The 17,709-nt window shown below is 69.0% G+C and overlaps 2 protein-coding genes across 2 annotated transcripts; one reads left to right on the top strand and one right to left on the bottom strand.

The window, feature by feature from the left end:
• Window positions 1–257: 257 nt before the first annotated feature.
• OSBPL7 (oxysterol binding protein like 7) lies at window positions 258–7,239 on the top strand. Its single transcript, XM_059830336.1, has 22 exons — window positions 258–350; window positions 581–703; window positions 854–907; window positions 1,028–1,141; window positions 1,229–1,348; window positions 1,442–1,562; window positions 1,649–1,752; window positions 1,853–1,945; window positions 2,053–2,182; window positions 2,290–2,414; window positions 2,595–2,714; window positions 2,794–2,925; window positions 3,458–3,548; window positions 3,622–3,884; window positions 4,927–5,064; window positions 5,142–5,205; window positions 5,287–5,365; window positions 5,450–5,594; window positions 6,424–6,565; window positions 6,650–6,776; window positions 6,853–6,975; window positions 7,114–7,239. The coding sequence occupies exons 1-22, from the start codon at window positions 258–260 to the stop codon at window positions 7,220–7,222; spliced, it is 2,610 nt and encodes an 869-aa protein (XP_059686319.1). The 3' UTR covers window positions 7,223–7,239.
• An 893-nt stretch (window positions 7,240–8,132) lies between these two features.
• On the bottom strand, window positions 8,133–17,478 carry TBX21 (T-box transcription factor 21). The gene is made up of 6 exons (XM_059830340.1): window positions 17,015–17,478; window positions 10,407–10,561; window positions 10,183–10,304; window positions 9,948–10,100; window positions 8,871–8,932; window positions 8,133–8,781 (listed from the first exon to the last, which is right to left on the bottom strand). The coding sequence occupies exons 1-6, from the start codon at window positions 17,476–17,478 to the stop codon at window positions 8,133–8,135; spliced, it is 1,605 nt and encodes a 534-aa protein (XP_059686323.1).
• Between the last annotated feature and the right edge of the window lie 231 nt (window positions 17,479–17,709).

Genomic DNA, 17,709 nt, shown 5'->3' with positions numbered 1-17,709 from the left:
TCCCCGCTCCCGGGGGGCAGGAGGACCCCCCCCCACACCCCTTGTCCCCATGAGGGAAGGGATGAGGGTGTCTGGCTGGGCAGGAAACCTCTGGCAGGGTGGGAGATGCCCTCCCTGGGCTCCCTGACGTGTGTCCCCTCCTCGCAGTGGCTCCCACCGCCCGGGCCGTGACGGCCAAGCTCGGACCACCAGCCCTGCAGTGCAGATGGGAGGGGGGGTCTTCGCCTGGTCCCCCCATCCCCGTCCGCTCGCCGGCCATGGGCAGCCACGAGAAGGACCCGTCCTCTCCGAAAAGGGCCCTGTCACGCTCCAGCAGCACTGTGTCTTCCAAGCACAGCAGCGTTCAGCAGGTCAGGGGGCTCCAGGCTGGGGGGGGCTCAGCAGGATCCCAATGGTGCACCCAGGCGGGACTGGGGGTGCCATGGGGCCTCGAGGGCCTTCACCCCACTTTAAGAAGGGGGATACAGAGATGCTTCGTCCCCTGGGGAGTAGCAAGTGTCCCTGCCCAGGGATGAGGTGGGGAGCACCCTGGCTGCCCCCGGTGCCAAGGGACCCCCAGGCTGACCCCCATCCCTGGCAGGGCTCGGAGAGCTGGGAGGTGGTGGAGGAGCCGTGTGCACAGGGCAGCCCGGGCCAGGAGCCGCAGCGGCACGAGGGGTACCTGCTCAAGAAGAGGAAATGGCCCCTGAAGGGCTGGCACAAGGTAATGGGGCAGAGCTGGCGCTGGGAGCCGTCCCTTGGCCACCCGGCTGGTCCTGGGTGCCATCCCCATCCCTGGGGTGATCTGGGCCCCTGGATGGGGGGCTGCAGGGACCAGTCTCTACCCGCAACAATCCTCCCTCTCTGTCCCCAGAGGTACTTTGTGCTGGAAAATGGCATCCTGAAATATGCCACCACACGCCAGGACGTGAGTGTGGGGCCAGGCTGCGTCCATGCAGCTTCTCCGAGGGCTCGGGGTGGGGGAGACCCCATGGCCCCCATGAGGAAGGGGGTCTTCCCCCTGACAGGCATCTCTGGGCTCTCTCAGGTCCTCAAGGGCAAACTGCACGGAGCCATTGATGTCCGTCAGTCTGTCATGTCCATCAACAAGAAGGCACAGCGGGTTGACTTGGACACGGAGGAGAACATCTACCACCTCAAGGTGCTGCTGGGGGCTGGAAGCGGGACTGGGGGCATTTGGTCCACCCCACCCAGGTCCCCCCCACCCCAGCTTGCCCCTGTCCCACAGATCAAGTCCCCGGAGCTCTTTGCCAGCTGGGTGAGCAGCCTCTGCTCCCATCACCAGGGTGAGAGGCCCGAGCCCTGCCCCAAGGGGGGTCCCGTGGGGAGGACCCCCACCAACGCGCAGGTGGGTGGCACCTTGGGGTGGCAATGCGAGGCAGTGTCTGGGCGCGGGGCTCTCGACGGTGGCCCTGGCGGTGCCCCTTCTCCCATGCTGCAGGGCCCGTGGACACGGATCCTGCCCTTGGGCAGTGCCCCTGCCCTCTCCACCCTCGCCAGCTCCCGGGACAAGGTGAACGCCTGGCTGAAGGACAGTGAGGGGCTGGAGCGCTGCTCGGCCGGTGAGCAGGGCGGTAGGGGATGCATGGGGTGGGGGGGGATGCCCTGTCCCCCATCCCTGATTGGGCTCGCTCTATGCTTGTCGCAGAGCTGTCGGAGTGCCAGGCGAAGCTGCAGGAGCTGACCGGCATGCTGCAGAGCCTGGAAGCCCTGCACCGCATCCCCTCAGCCCCCCTCATCTCTGGCAGCCAGGTGAGCGGGGCAGCGGTGGGCACAGGGCTGAGCATCGCCCAGCGTGGCAGCCCTCCTCCCCGGGGAGGGTCTAGCTCCAGCCCCCTCCTCTCGCTCACAGCCCTCGGCTGCCGCGGAGAGGCCCAAGAAGGGCAGGAGGACCACCAAGATCTGGTGCACCCAGAGCTTCGCCAAGGACGACACCATCGGCAGGGTGAGGAGGAGAGAGCATCCCACCGAGCTCTGCCTGCTGCCGGCTGAGCTGCTGCCTGGGGACGGAGCCCCCCAGGGCCCCGCTGACCCCCATGTCCCCCACCCCAGGTGGGCCGCCTGCACGGCTCCGTCCCCAACCTCTCGCGCTACCTGGAGCCGTCCCAGAGCCAGCTGCCCTTCAGCCTGCCCCCCGAGTACAGCCAGCTGCAGAGGAGCTTCTGGGTCCTGGCCCAGAAAGGTGGGATGGAGGGGGGGGCCTGACCTCCGCCGGTGGTTCCGGTGGCGGCAGGGTGCGTGCCAGGGTGCCGTGCCAATGCCTGACCACCCACCCGTGTCTCCTGGCAGTGCATGGCTCGCTCAGCAGCGTGGTGGCCGCGCTGATGGCCGAGAGGGCCCGTCTGGAGGAGATGCGGCAGGCGTTGGACCGGCGGCGCTCAGCCCTGCACCCGGCGGGTGCTGGCAGCGCTGGGGTGAGGGATCGCGGCGGGGCGAGCAGGGCTGGCCCTGGCTTTGGGTCCTGCTGGGACCTGGGGATTGTTGCTGTTGGAGTGCTGGTGGGTGCAGCGAGTTGGCAGGGTCTCAGCCCAGTGCTGGGCAGCAGCGGGGTGATCCCCCCTCCCCATCAGCCCTACGCTGGCTAGAGGGGACAGGACGGGGGGGCTCCGCTCAGCCTCCCCCTGCCTCCGCAGGCCGCCCTGCGCCGCTTCCACTCCCTCTCCGTCTCCTCCGACACCACCCTGGACTCCTTCGCCTCGCTGCACCCCGATCAGGTCGGGGGGGCCGGGATGGGGGGGGGGGGGCGGGTGGCCCCCCTGGGGCGGGGGGCTGAGGCGGTGGCTGTCCCCGCAGCCGGACGCGCTGCCTGCCAAGGGCCGGGAGCAGCAGCTCTCCAACCGCAGCATCGTCTCGCTGGCCGACTCGCACACCGAGTTCTTCGACGCCTGCGAGGTCTTCCTCTCCGCCAGCTCCTCCGAGAACGAGGTGGGGCGGGGCTTCCCCCGGGGGCGGGGCTCTGCGGGTGGGGGTCTCTGCAGACCCCCCCGCTGTCCCCCTCCCGCTGTCGCTCTGGGTTCATCTCTCCGTTCTCTCTCCCCCGTCCCCTCCCCGTTAGCCGGCCTGGGAGCCGCCCCCCCCGCTCCCCGTGTCCCCCCCAGCGCCTGTGTCCCACCTGGTCCCCGCATCCCCCCCAGCCCCCGTGTCCCCCGCAGCCCCCCGCAGTCCCCCCCCTCGGGGTCTCCGCAGACTCTGAGCCCGGCGGCGGGGGCCGGGTGCTGCCGGTGCCCCCCCCCGCTCCTGCTCCCCCTTCCTGCGGTCCCACCGGTACCCCCCCACCCCTTACCCATCCTGCCCCCCCCCAGCCCGTCCCAGGTACCCGGCTCTAGTCCCATCCTCCCGGGGGGGGCGGGGGCCCTGCCTGGTACAGCCTCTCCTGCCCGCCCCCCCCGCGGTGGGGTAACCCCCAGACACCCCCCGGGACCCCCGAAGCCACCGACGGTCCCCTGCGCCCCCCCAGCCCTCGGACGACGAGTCGTGCATCAGCGAGGCCACCACCAGCGCCTGCGAGGACGCGGCCGAACCGGGGGGGCCGGGCCGCCCCCCGACAGGTACGGAATGAGGGGGACCGAGGCGGGGGGACCGGGGGGGGCCGGCTCGGCCCCACCGCCCGCTGCCCGGCAGGAGCGGAGGGCGCGGGGATGCCCGTGGAGCTGCCGGGGCCGGACCCGCGACGGCGGAGCTGCCTGCCCGCCCCCCCCGCGCCGCCGGGGGACGTGAGCCTGTGGGGACTGCTGCGGAGCAGCGTGGGGAAGGACCTGTCACGCGTGGCGCTGCCCGTGCAGCTCAACGAGCCGCTCAACACGCTCCAGCGTCTCTGCGAGGAGCTGGAGTACAGCGCGCTGCTGGACCGCGCCAGCCGCGCCCGCGACCCCCGGCAGCGCCTGGTGAGGCGGGGGGCACGGGGGGGCACGGGGGGCTGGGGGGGCACGGGGCGGCTCGGGGGGCTGGGGGGGCACGGGGAGGTCGAGGGCACGGGGGACGTGGGGGACACGGGGGGCTAGGGAAGGTCGGGGGTTTGGGGGACGCGGGGGGGGCTCGGGGGGACACGGGGGGACTTGGGGAGCTCGAGGATTTGGGGGGGCTCGGGGGACACGGGGAAGGTCGAGGGACACGGGGGTAGGGGGAGCTCGGAGGACAGGGGGGAGCTCGGGGACACGGGGGGCTCCTGGGACATGTGGGAGCAGGGGGGCGCGGGGGACACGGGGTCTCGGGGGACATGTGGGGCTCCTGGGACATGTGGGAGCAGGGGGGGGGGCGGGGGACACAGGGGGCTCGGGGCACACAGGGGGCTTGGGGACATGGGCTCCTGGGACATGTGGGAGCAGGGGGGGCGCAGGGGACACAGGGGGCTCGGGGCACACGGGGGGCTTGGGGACGTGTGGAGCTCCTGGGACATGTGGGAGCAGGGGAGACACGGGGTCTCGGGGGACACGGGGTCTCGGGGGACATGTGGGAGCAGGGGGGACACGGGGGGCTCGGGGGACACGGGGTCTCGGGGGACATGTGGGGCTCCTGGGACATGTGGGAGCAGGGGGGACACGGGGGTCTCGGGGGACACGGGGTCTCGGGGGACATGTGGGAGTAGGGGGGACACGGGGGACACGGGGGGCTCGGGGGACATGTGGGGCTCCTGGGACACGTGGGAGCAGGGGGGGCTCGGGGGACACGGGGGGCTTGGGGGACATGTGGGAGCAGGGGGGACACGGGGGGCTCGGGGGTCTCGGGGGACACGGGGGGCTCGGCCGCGCCCCCCAGCAGCACGGGGCGTGGGCAGGGGCACAGGGATGCATGACCGCGGCGAGGCCACGCCCACCCACAATGGGCGTGACCGAGGGGAAAAAACCACGCCTCCGGGGAGGGGCCGGGTGACGCCACGCCCCCGAGGGGCGGGGCGCGGTGGCAGCGGTGCGGTGGCTGCGGTGACAGGTCTACGTGGCCGCCTTCGCCGTGTCCGCCTACGCCTCCACCTACTACCGGGCGGGCAGCAAGCCCTTCAACCCGGTGCTGGGCGAGACCTACGAGTGCGTGCGGCCCGACCGCGGCTTCCGCTTCATCAGCGAGCAGGTGGGGACGGGGACGGGGACGGGGAGCGGGGGACGGAGCCGGACGGGGTGGTGGCATGTCCCTCTTCCTCCCTGCAGGTCTGCCACCACCCTCCCATCTCCGCCTGCCACGCCGAGTCCGACAACTTCGTCTTCTGGCAAGGTGGGTGCCGAGGTGGGTGTCGGGGGGACACGTGAGGTGGCCGGGGTGGGGGGGGTCTCACCTCCTCCCGCCCGCCCGCAGACATGAGGTGGAAGAACAAATTCTGGGGCAAATCCCTGGAGATCGTCCCCGTGGGCACCGTCAACGTCCAGCTGCCCAGGTGAGACCCCGGCCCCCCCTCGCCCCCCACCATGGGGCCGTCCTGCCCTCCCTCCCCCAGCCGACGGTGCGGCGGTGCCCGCAGGACCGGGGACCACTTTGAGTGGAACAAGGTGACGACGTGCATCCACAACGTCCTCAGCGGCCCCCGCTGGATCGAGCACTACGGAGAGGTGCTGATCCGCAACACCCGCGACGCCTCCTACCACTGCAAGATCACCTTCTGCAAGGTGCGCCTGCCACGCCCTGCCCCACCCCGCCCCGCCCTGCCCCAGCTCCACCTCTCGCAGCCCACTCCCTGCCTCCCTGGCCCCGCCCTTTAGTCCCTGGGCTCCACCCACCCCATAGCTCCACCCTTCCATGTGCTGACTCCGCCCTCCTTTGCATCATCACTGCCTGCCCCCACCCCTTCAGATACGGCCATGGCCCCTTTACCAACATGCTCATTTAAATACCATGTTGTTGCCCCGCCCCTTGCCTGGCCCCACCCTTTTCCAATGGCCCCACACCCTGCTTATGGCCCCACCCTTTCCCAATAGCCCTATCCTTTTCCCAGTGGCCCTGCCCCTCACTTAGGGCCCCACCCTTTCCCAATGACTCCACCCATCACTCACAGCCCCACCCTTTCCCAATGACTCCACCCATCACTCACAGCCCCACCCTTTCCCAATGACTCCACCCATCACTCATAGCCCCACCCTTTCCCAATGACTCCACCCATCACTCATAGCCCCACCCTTTCCCAATGACTCCACCCATCACTCACAGCCCCACCCTTTCCCAATGACTCCACCCATCACTCATAGCCCCACCCTTTCCCAATGACTCCACCCATCACTCATAGCCCCACCCTTTCCCAATGACTCCACCCATCACTCATAGCCCCACCCTTTCCCAATGACTCCACCCCATCACTCATAGCCCCACCCTTTCCCAATGACTCCACCCCATCACCCATAGCCCCACCCTTTCCCAGTGGCCCCACCCCTCAGGGCCCCACCCTTTCCCAACGGCCCCACCCTGGTCCCGCCCACCCCACCCAGCACCCTGTGGTCGCAGGCGCGGTACTGGGGCGCGGGGGCCAACGAGGTGCAGGGGGCCGTGCTGAGCCGCAGCGGGACGGTGGTGGAGCGCCTGGCCGGCAAATGGCACGAGGGGCTGTACCGTGGGCCTGCCCCGGGACAGTGCGTCTGGAGAGCCAGTAAGGACCTGGGGGGGGCTCGCGCTGCGGTGGGGGGGGATATACCCTACCCTGGGTGTCTCAGCACTGTGCCCCCCCCTGCAGACCCCATGCCTCGGGACCACGAGAGGAACTACGGCTTCACCCAGTTTGCACTGGAGCTGAACGAGCTCACGCCTGAGCTGCGGCGGGTGCTGCCCTCCACCGACACCCGCCTGCGCCCCGACCAGCGGTGAGCAGCACCCCGGCACCGGGGCAGGGGGGGTGCTGAGGCTGCCCAGCTCATTACAGCGATATCCCCCTACCAGGTACCTGGAGGAAGGCAATGTGCCGGCGGCCGAGACGCAGAAGCGCCAGATCGAGCAGCTGCAGCGGGACCGGCGCCGGGTCATGGAGGAGAACAACATCACGCACCAGGCTCGCTTCTTCAGGTCCAGCACGGGGGGGCTCCCAGGGCCGGTGTATGGGGTGATGCATGGGGAACGGGGGTACCACGGAGCTCTCAGAGAATGGGGGAGACCCCCTGGGGGTCTTGATGGCGCCCCAGATGTGACCCCCCCCATCCCCAGGCGGCTGACGGATGCCAACGGCAAGGAGTCCTGGGTCACCAACAACACCTACTGGAAGCTGCGCCTGGATCCCGGCTTCGCCCACCTGGACAGCGCCGTGCTCTGGTAGCGGCCCCCCCGCGGGGCGCTGAGCCCCCCCCAGCTCATCACAGCAGTGGCGCCCAGCAGTGGGGCTGGTCCCCCCAGCACTGGGGATGCAGTGCTCACCCCCCAAAGCCATTTTGCCGGTGTTTAAGCAAAACTGTGATATAAAAGCGGGGGGGGGGTACAGGCAGTGCCTCCCCCCGACCCAGGGCAGAGCCTCAGGACCAGCTGGGGCACTTGGGGGCAGGGGCTGGCGGTGCCCCCCCCCGCCCTGGGAGCACAGGGCGCCTGGGTCCCTGGCTCACTGAGGAGGGGGGCAGCAGGGTGTCCCGGGATGCCCGCGGGCGGGCAGACCCCTCCGGCCCCCCCCAGCTGTGCACAGGGGCTGTTCTAATAAAGGCTGCAAAGAGCTGGGGTGTGCAGAGAGCTTCCTTCTCCCCACCACCAGCCCCAGGGCTCAGGACCTCCCTCCCGGTCCAGGATGCCGGGGTCCACCCAGCGAGGGGGGGTGCAGGAGTCCCTCAGCCCCGCCCCGGTGCCTCAGTTTCCCTCCTGCCTGCCCGCAGAGGAGAGCAAAGAGCCGTGCCCCACAGCGTCCCTTTTATTGCGAGATATGCTGCTGCCCCCGGCCCCATGCCAGGCACGCGGGGGCTCAATAAATACTTCAGCATTAACACCCCCCCCTTAAAAACCACCGACGACAAAAAAAAAAACCCGCACCCTCCCTGCCGTCCCCTCCCTGCTCGCCCCCGTGGCCCCACCGGGGTGGCACCGGGGGCTGATTGTCTGGCTGCAGTCCCCCCCCTCCACTCAAGTCTTCCCAGGATATGGGTGTTAAATAGGGAGGGGGCAGATACACACAGAGCCCCCCCTGCCCCAGGCTCCCAGGGCTTTGGGGTGCCTGGGGAGGGGGTGTCCGAGCCCCCCAGTGTGGCTCAGTTGCCGTAGAAGCCATAGTAGCCACCGTCGGCACCCAGGTCCTTGTCGTAGAGGTCCCCGTTGCGGGGCGGGGGGGAGCTCTCGGCGCTGGAGGGGTACGGGGACACCCGCCGCCGCTTGCACTCGTAGAGCCCCGAGTCCGAGGAGTCACCCGAAGTGGCGGCGGGGGGCTCGGGGGGCCAGCCCTCCGCCTCCTTCCCCTTCTCCTCCCGGGGCTCCCGGTACCAGCCCAGAGCCCCGGGGCTGCCCTTGGGGCCATACTGCCCGGGGCTCCAGCCCCCCGCTGCCCCGAACCCCCCCGGCCCCTCGGGGTAGTAGGGCAGGGGAGGGTGGGGGGCAGGCGGCAGGGCAAAGGGCTTCACCCCATAGGGCACCAGCTTGCCCCCCCCGTACCCCCCGTCGTAGCCACCATACTCCAGTGCCCCGGCGGTGGGCGGCTGCTGGGGGGTGAAGTACCAGCGTGGGGGGTCCTTGGGGGGCAGGGGCAGCGGAGCCCCCCGCTCCCCACCGAAGAAGCGCCCGTGGGGCAGCGGGTACTGCTCGGGCAGGAAAGGCTGGAAGCGGGGAGCTGGCAGGAGCTGCTGGCAGCCAGGACCATCCGGCGGAGATGGGGTGAGGCGGTCGCCCTCCGAGGCCGCGTACATCCTGGGGGGGACAGGGTGGGAGTGGGGGGGACACCCTCCTGCCAGCCAGGGGCAGGGGGGGACCAGCGGGAGAGCGGGGGGGACACTCACGAGTCAAAGTTGTCCCGAAAGCCTTTGGCGAAGGGGTTGTGGTCGATCTTCAGCTGGGTGATCTGGGGGGGGACACGGAGCTGCGGAGACTGGGGCTGCCCCCCCAACAGGGATGTCCCCCCCCATCCCTTTTCCCTCCAGCAGCCCCTGCCCCACCAGAGTCCCCTGCCTGTCCCAGGGCACCCACCCCAGCACCCGAGGGGTGCTCAGCCACAGCTGGGGCGGGGGGAAGCTGTGCTGGGGGGGCACTGGGGTGATGGCTGGGATGCTGATGGGATGCTGGGGGAGCATTACAGGGTACTGGGATGCTGAGGGGATGTGGAGGGGTACTGGGGGGGCTACTGGGGTGCTGAAGGGATTCAGGAGGAAGTGGTGGTGGGGTGCTGAGGGGACGCGGGGGGGTACTGGGGGGCTACTGGGATGCTGAAGGGATTCAGGAGGAGGTGGTGGTGGGGTGCTGAGGGGACGCGGGGGGGTACTGGGGGGCTACTGGGATGCTGAAGGGATTCAGGAGGTGGTGGTGGGGTGCTGAGGGGACGCGGGAGGGGTACTGGGGGGGGCTACTGGGATGCTGAAGGGATTCAGGAGGAGGTGGTGGGGTGCTGAGGGGATGCGGGGGGGTACTGGGGGGGGGCTACTGGGATGCTGAAGGGATTCAGGAGGAGGTGGTGGGGTGCTGAGGGGATGCGGGGGGGTACTGGGGGGGGCTACTGGGATGCTGAAGGGATTCAGGAGGAGGTGGTGGGGTGCTGAGGGGATGCGGGGTGGGTACCGGGGTTGTGGAGATGCTGCGGACAGGGGTGGTGACAGAGGGAGGGGGGGCCGGGGGGATGCCACTGGGGTTACCCTGATGCTGGAGACCTTAGGGGGTGCTGGGGGGGGGGTTATCAGGGGCTGGTCTGGGGGCAGGTAGCAGGGGTGCTGGGGCAATACTGGGATGTAGCAATGGTTTCTATGGCCCTGGGTGCTGGGTGGGGGTGCTGGGGTTGCTGTGCTGCTGGGGAGCTCTTTGGGGGGGGGGGGGGGGTGTACCCTCATGCTGGGGACCGAGGTGTGGGGGGGGTGTCTCGTACTCACATCGGCATTCTGGTAGGCTGTGACGGCGATGAACTGGGTCTCGGGGAAGGCGAAGGTGTGGGTGTGTGGGGAGGGGTACCCCTCCTCGCCCTCCTTCACCTCCGTCACGTGCAGCCGGGGCTGGTACTTGTGCAGCGACTGCAGCACGATCATCTGGGGGGGGGGGGCAGCGGGTGGTCATGGGGGGGGGCACACAGGGACCCGGCACAGCCCAGCACGGCAGTGGGACCCTTACCTGGCTGACGTTGTTGGATGCGCCCTTGTTGTTGGTGAGCTTCAGCTTCCCGAAGGAGACCTCCTGCCGCATCCAGTGGGCACCCGTGTTGGGCGAGTCGGGGTGCAGGTAGAGGCGGTTCCCTGGGGAGGGGGGGGCAACAGGAATGGGGTTACCCCCTGCCCTGCACCGCGACGAGGAGGAGGATGAGGAAGGCCATATGCAGGGGGGAGAAGGGGTTGTACCTGGCATGTTGCCCTCGGCTTTGCCGCACTGCACCCACTTGCCGCCCTGGTAGCGCCAGTGATGCTGGTCCACCAGCACCACGTCCACGCAGATGCTGTAGTGGGCCACGGGGTTGAGCCCCGAGAGGTTGAAGCTGAGGAACGGGAACATGCGCCTGGGGAGGGGACAGAGGTGCAGACACCGTCACCCCCCCCGCCCCGGCTCGACCCCTGGTGCAAGGGGCTGCACGAGGAGGGGGTGGCTCTGCCTTGCAGAGTGGTGATGGGGAAACTGAGGCAGCATGATGCCCGGGCCCCTCCCTGTGCCCGCTGGGTGCCCATGAGGAGCTGAGTGACCCCGGCAGCTGGGGGATGCTCTCGGGGCCGATTCCCCCCCCCCCGCCCCCGTCCCGGCATCTTCCTCCCCCCTCCCCAAGCACCTTCCGGAAACCAACACCACTGCTATTTCGGGCTGGGTGCCAGCCTGCGCCAAGGGCAGGAAGGGGACGGGATGGGATGGCCGGGGTGGGGGGGGGGACACCCTGTGGCCCTGGGGCTGCAGCTGCTGTCCCCCCTGCCCCATGGGGCTGCACCCCACTGTACACCCGCACCCGAGGTGGGACCCCAAATCCCAGCACTGGCGTGGGAGATCTGACACCCCCATCCCCAAGTTCAGTCCCTCCTTTTCCATCACCGGCCCCAGTAGCCCCAGTAGCCCTAGTTGCCGGCCCAGGATCGCAGCGGGGCCTCGAGCCGTGGCTGGGTTCACCGGTTCAGCCCCACATGGCAGAGCTCGGCTCTTCGCCCGTGGCATTTTGGCACCTGCTGGAGTTTTGGCTTTTGGCGGACGGAGCTGGAAACCAGCCCCAGCACCGGCACCACCAGCAGCCCCAGTCCTGCTGCCCGGTCACCCCGTTAACGAGCCATCGCCGGCGGGGAGCAGGACGGAGCCCCCCGCACAGACCGACATGGGGGACACAGAGGGCTCACAGCTTTGCCTGCGTCAGATACACACAGGGTGATGGAGGGATTCATCCCGACACCCCTCCCCGGGGGAAGAGGGCTGGGGGGGGGCTGCAGCTCCACACACCCCCAGCCCCCTCCCATTCTCCTCCCACCCTTGGGCTGTGTCGCTTCCCGTCTGCCGGTACCCAGTGGGTGAGGGTGGGGGGGCGGCCGGCGGCAGAGAGGGGCTGGGTTCGCCCCCTCTCCTCCCCATTTCCTCGAAGCGCTGGCGTTTCTCATAAAGAAGGTGCTGGGGCTTCTCCGAAAGGGCCCCGGAAAGCTTTGCCTGGCCGAGGGGTCCCGCATGGGGCTGCCTCCCCCTGTGCCAGAAGGGAACCCGGGCATCCGGGCTGGGTTTGGGCAGGGAGGGACCTCTTCCCGGCCGTCATCCCAGCGGGAGCGAGGACAGAACCGTCAGCGGGGCTGCCCACCAGCAGGATTGACCCCTGGCAGCTCCTGGCCACCCCAGCCCCCAGCACATCAGGGTTTCCCACCAGCCCCAAGGCAGAGACCTGTGAGCTCATGACAGGGATGACACAATGCACCAAGAGGGCTGCTGCACCAGGGAGCCCAGCCAAACCCCCCAGGCTGCTGTCCTGCCCCTGCGCGCTAGCCAGGGGGGCTGGAAGGGCCGAAATGTGGGCAAGGAGCAAAGCGAGGGGCTGGGGCCAGGAGCTCACACAGCTCCGGGTGCTGGGGCAGGAGCATGGGGGATCGGCCATGGCCGCAGCAGGAAGCGCAGCTCGGGCAGTGCCGTGGCACCGGGGAAGCGGCATGCAAAGAGTGGTGGAAAGAGTATGCGTAGCCCGCGCCGGGCGCCGCTGACTCAAAATTGCCCTTGCGAGAGAGAGGGGAAAAGAAAAAGAAAGCAGCGCTCATGGCGAGGAGCTGCACACGTGCTCCCCAGGGCCGGGACGGACGGTGGCCTCGAGCATCCCGGGTACCCCAGGGCCCGGCCGAGCCCTCGCAGACCCCATCCCTCCACTTGTGTTTTGAAAGCAGATGGCCCCCGGGGCTCGCATCTCCTCCGGAGTGAGCGAGACGTGGCCATGTCGAGGGAAGGTGGTTCCTGCCACCGATAAAAATTGCAGCCACATCAAAGGCTGGCAGCGAGGGGCTGTGCTGCCTCCGAGCCCCCACTGAGCTCTCGCAGGGCACTGCCTCACCGTCACCACGCTCCGGGTGCCGAAGCCCTCGCCAGCACCCGTTCCCGGCACACCAACAAGCCGGGGTGATGGCTGGCCCTGGGGCGAGCAGCCAGGCTGGGTGTTGCACCAGCCCCGAGCTGCTGCAAGGAGCAGGGAGGAAGAAAACAGCCTTTTTCTGGTTTTTTTTTTGCACCTTGCTCGCTCCGACACCGCCGGTTCCCCGGCTCCCCGAGCCTCACGCTGCCGGCAGAGCAGAGAGAGAGAGTTACAGCTCAAACGCTGCCGCGGTGCAAACCGCAGGGCTCGGCCGGGGCATGAGAGGGTGGGGGTAAGACCCGAAACCATGCATGCCTCGCATTTATTTTTAAATCCCCCAGCACTCAAGCTCCGGGGGCTGCTGCTCGGGCAGGACTTGGTTCCCCTGAGTTTGGCCCCCATGGTTTGGGAGGTGCCGTGGCGGGGTGCAGGATGTCCCGGCCAGCTCACCCCCCCTGCACACCCCAAAAGCCGGCGGGCACCTCTGGTTTCCCTCCCTTGGCACGTTTGTTTCTGGAGCTCTGGAAGGGGCTCCCGGCTCTCAGGCTGCCCCGAGGTTTGTCCCTGCATGAACCCCTCGACTCGGGGGGCTGGGGGGGCCATGTGGCCATGGGACCGAGGAGCTAGGGGACACATGGGGGAGTTGGGGGCACACTGGCACATCCAGGGGCCATGGGCGTCAAGAGGACGCAGGGTGACATGGGACCCTGAGGACATTGGGGTCATGGGGACACAGGGAGCGGGGACAGGGGGTCCAGGGCGGACCTGGGTGGAAGGGAGATTTGGGGCCCAGCTGCCTGCAAACCTGCCCGGGGCCAGGAGCGCAGACCCCCCCCGGCTGGCAGTGCCCCCCCCTGCTACCCGCAGCCCCAGCAGTGCACTGGGGGGGCTGCCAGCTTCCTGAGCCGCCTCCTCTCCCAATGGCAACCCAGCACGCCCCAGCCCGAGCGGCCACAAGAACCACGGCCGCATGGGAGATCAGCGCAGCCCCCACCGCGCTCCACCTGCCCCCCGCCCCCAGCGCACGGCTGCATGGCACAGCTGTACGGCACGGCTGCACGGCACGGCTGCTCGGCATGGCACGGCGTGGCTGCACGGCGATGCATGTTGTGGTGGCATGGTGCTGCATGGCTGCATTGCACGGCTGCGTGGCACGGCTGCTTGGCATGGCACGGTGACATGGCGTGGCTGCACGGCACGACTGCACGGTGCTGCGTGGCTGCATTGCACAGCACAGCATAAGTGCATGGCGCAGCTACATGGCTGTATGGCACGGCACGGCTGCACTGCTGCCTCCGACCCCGCAGAGCTGCCAGCCGGGCACTGGGTTCCCCCAGCCCAGCCTGCACAGGAGCAGCAGCTGCCGGCCTGGGCGAACCAGCCCTGAGTCCCCCCGAAAAGGCAAGGCCAGCCCTCGTGTTCCCCCAAATGCACAGCCACCCCCGGCACCCCTCAAACCAAAGCCAACCCTCGTGTCCGCCAAATGCGAAACCATCCCTTGCGTCCCCCAAACCATCCCCTGCATCCCCCCCAAAGACAACATCAGCCTTTCGGTCCCCCAAGTGCAAAGCCATCCCCATTCAAAGGCAATGCCATCCCTTGTGTCCCCAAATGCAAAGACAGCCCCTGCACCCCCCAAAGGCAGCACTGGGTCCCCCCCCCAAATGCAAAGCCAGTCCCTGTGTCCCCCCGAAAGGCAAACCCAGCCCTGGCTTTGCAGCAGAAACCCACGGCAGGAATTCCCCAGGCCCTTCGCAGCCGGGGTGATGGCGAGTCCTTGGGGGTTTCCGCAGAAATCCTGCCCCGGCTGAGCCCCGAGAGCCGTGGGGGGCGGAAGAGGGATGGGGACCTGCGTGGGAAACCAGCAGGAAATTATTTTTGCTGGGGACGAGTGGGCGCGGGACGGCGTGGGATGGCCCAGGACGACGTGTCAGAGCTGGGGCAGAGGGGCAGGAACATGCAGGGAATGTGCCAGTGGGGGGAATGTGCCAGTGGGGGTAAATCTCAGCGCCCGACCGGGTTTGCTCCGGTGCCGGCTCCCACCCAGCCTCAGCTCCTCTCCGTGGGGACATGGGGGGCTGCACCCCAGGGACACCAGTGTTGAGGGATGAGCATAGCCCAGCAAGAGGGGGTGCCCACACCGCCAGCGGGATGGGACGTGTCCCCTACCCTGCCCCAGAGCCCCCCAGCCTGGTGGGTGCCCGCTTTGGGGCACATGTCCCCCTCAAGCCCCCGCTTTGGGGTTTTTCCTGTGTCTCAGCAGTGCTGCAGCCCGGCCCTGCACACAGATTTTTGCAAAAGCAGCTCGGGGTCGGGGGAAACGGATGTATTGCGGCTCCAAGTGTGACGTCTCCCCAGCCTGGGTTTGCCATGAGCCCCCCCTTCAGCACAGAGCACATCCCCTCGAGACCCCAGCCCCTCTGCAGAGCCATCGGCGGGGATAGAGCTGGAAAAAGAGCCACAAAATCGCCTGGTTTCAGGCTGGGAGGTGGTGTCAGCACCCAGACATGCAGCGGGACAGAGAAGATGAGATCTCTGGGGGCACCCCAGTTTCCAGACCCTCAGCACCAGATCCTGAGCCGCCCTGACGCAGCGGGGATGGGCACCGCCCCAGCACCTGCCACGACGGCTGGGGAAAGAGAGGAGGAAAGCAGCGGGGTGAATTTCAGAGGGTTCCTGCAGGACCTGAATGATGGCGGGCAAGAAACAACCATCTGGGGGGCCCAACATCCCTGCCACCCCCTTGGCCGATGCCAGGGACACGCCGCCCCATCCGTGACAGTGCCGGTTTGCTGCCGAGCGGCCCCGAGCCCGGCGGGGAGAGCAGGCCTGGGAGCGGCCGTGGCAAACCAAGCGGCCCTAACGCGTTTAGACTTCCAACACATTAAGCAGGTCGGTCTCAGCATCGAAGTGACACCGTCTGTCTCGGCCGAGGGAGGGAAGGGGAGAGGGCATGGAGCATCGCTGCCGGCAGCCCCCGCGCCCAGCCCCAGCGTTGGGCAGAAAGAGAACCCCTGGACGGAGGAATGGGGGGGCATCGCTGCAGCAGGAGGAGCTGGGGGGTCTCTGCCAGCTGCCCTGCACGCAGCGGGTGTGCGCTGCCCTGTCTCCCCCTTGCCACGGATTTTTGGGAGCCACGGCGCAGCCCCTGAGCCTGATCTGGAGGGGGCTGAGCCCCACGCCCGGACTCACCATGCTCACACTCCCCTCTTTACCCCAGCAGGATCCCACTGAGACCTCCCAAACTGCAAACCGGGTCCCGGTTCCCCCCACCCACATCACCCTGGTGTGGGGCTGAAGGATGGGCTCGGGGTGGGCACCAGCACTTTGGGCTCGCCTTGCTCTGATTCAGGGCAACTCCACAGCCTCCCCAGGGCCCGTATCGCACCCAGCCCCCTCCAGACCCTACAAGAAGGGGTGTTGGCAGAGGTGGGGTAGACTTTAGCCCCCCCACATATCCCCCAACCCTGCCCCAGCCCCAGGAACCCGCAGCCTGTGAACACCCGAGGTGGGAGGCAGCATGGAGGGGACAGCGGGCGCCCGGCCGCAGTGTCACCAACGGCTGTTTTGGCACCCAGGACATCGCCAAAATGCTCCCCCTTCCCCGGGCACATGGGGGGCACCCGGCCTCTGCCTGCCCCACAGAGCAGGGTGGGGGATTTCCATCCTGGAGGGAGGACAGCAAGTAGGGGGGGTGTCACCCACCCTCCCACTGTGCTCGTGGGGTGGCCGGGGCCGCTGGCACCCTCCCGGGCCCCGGCAGGCACCGCGCTCTCACTACTTGTTGCAGCGCTGAGCTCTGGATCCGGCCCGTGGGTCGAGGCCGGATAAACGCTGCCTCCAGGCCCCCGGCACCGGCACCATCTCCGCGAGCTTCCCGGCACAACAAATGCTGCCCGGACATGGGAGGTCCGGACCCCACTCCCCCACCCTGAGAGAGGTGGGGCCACCCCCCAGACCCCCTTCTCCTTCCAAGAAGCCTCAACTCCCCCAGAAAACGAGACCTGGGGAGGGATCTGGTCCACTTCGCTCCGCCACTTTTATCCTTGGCCCACACAGAAAGCCATCGCCCCCAAACCCACAGGGACGGGGATCCCCCCTTGCACAGCCCACCCGATTACACATCAGATGGGGACCCCCAGCCCCACAAACACCCCCCCCAGCTCCAGCCCTTTGGGGAGACGAGGCAGGAACCTCCAGCCCCTCACCGTGCCGGCCACCCCCTGCCCACCGCGCCGCCCCCCCGGCCTGTCCCGCGCCCCCGCTGCCGCCGTGCCCACACCAGCATCCCCGGTGCCCTGCCTGTATCCCTGCCCACACCGGACCCCCACCCTCTCCTCTCCGATACCCGTGCGGGTCCCGGTGCCGCTGCCGGTCTCTGTCCCGGTGTCCCACCGGTGTCCCACCGGTGTCCCGCCCCGGTACCCCCCCCCGGCTCACCTGCCCTGTTTGGTGATGATCATCTCGGTCTGGTGCTTGTGGAACTTGGCCCAGAGCGGGTAGTTGTTGAGCATCACCTGCACCTTCCCGGCCGCCCGGTACCCGGGCAGGGCGCAGAGCGGCCCGGGGCGGGGGCACAGCGGGGCGGCCCCGGGGGCGTAAGCGCCCTCCGCTCCCGCGTACAGCTCCGCGCCCGCGTAACCCTCGACAGCGTAACCCTCGACCGGGGCGGCGGCGGGAGGCGGCGGCGCCCGGTAAGGGGGGCACGGTCCCAGGAACCGGCCGCCGAAGCCGCCGGGAGCACCGTAGGGCAGCGGGGGGACTCCCGGCTCCGGTCCCCCCCCATCACCGTAGTAGGCGGCGGCGTCCCGGGGGCCCGGTGGCTCCTTGGCGAAGCTGGCGGCGCCGGTGAGCATGGGGGCGGCGGGGCGGGGGGCTCCGGTGCCCGGCTCCAGCGCGCCCATGGACGGGCGGGGGGCACCGGCCCCGCTCAGCCGCTCATGGGGGCCCCCCCGGGACCCGGAGCCGGGCGCGTTTCAGCGGTGCCCGCCTCGCCGGGCTCCCGCCGCCCCCTCCATGCCCGGCGGCCCCGGTGGGGGGGCGAGCCGGGGCGGCCCGGGGAAAGCCAAAGGGGGGGGGGGGGGGGGGCGCAAAAAACCAAACCCGAAAAAAAGAAAAAAAAAACCCAAACACCC

This window comes from Gavia stellata, chromosome 28, assembly GCF_030936135.1.
Source record: "Gavia stellata isolate bGavSte3 chromosome 28, bGavSte3.hap2, whole genome shotgun sequence".
Lineage (NCBI taxonomy): Eukaryota > Metazoa > Chordata > Aves > Gaviiformes > Gaviidae > Gavia > Gavia stellata.
Note: the sequence above shows the minus strand (reverse complement) of the source record. Positions and strands in the feature narration are given on the sequence as shown.

Excerpts from the sequence above, each read along its gene's own strand:
- OSBPL7 (XM_059830336.1), top strand. The coding sequence starts at position 258 with ATGGGCAGCCACGAGAAGGACCCGTCCTCTCCGAAAAGGGCCCTGTCA. Across the intron at positions 1,349-1,441 it reads GGACCCCCACCAACGCGCAG|GGCCCGTGGACACGGATCCT; the intron begins GTGGGTGGCACC and ends CCCATGCTGCAG. Across the intron at positions 5,206-5,286 it reads CAACTTCGTCTTCTGGCAAG|ACATGAGGTGGAAGAACAAA; the intron begins GTGGGTGCCGAG and ends GCCCGCCCGCAG.
- TBX21 (XM_059830340.1), bottom strand. The coding sequence starts at position 17,478 with ATGGGCGCGCTGGAGCCGGGCACCGGAGCCCCCCGCCCCGCCGCCCCC. Across the intron at positions 10,562-17,014 it reads ATCATCACCAAACAGGGCAG|GCGCATGTTCCCGTTCCTCA; the intron begins GTGAGCCGGGGG and ends TCCCCTCCCCAG. Across the intron at positions 8,933-9,947 it reads CAGCCTACCAGAATGCCGAT|ATCACCCAGCTGAAGATCGA; the intron begins GTGAGTACGAGA and ends GTCCCCCCCCAG.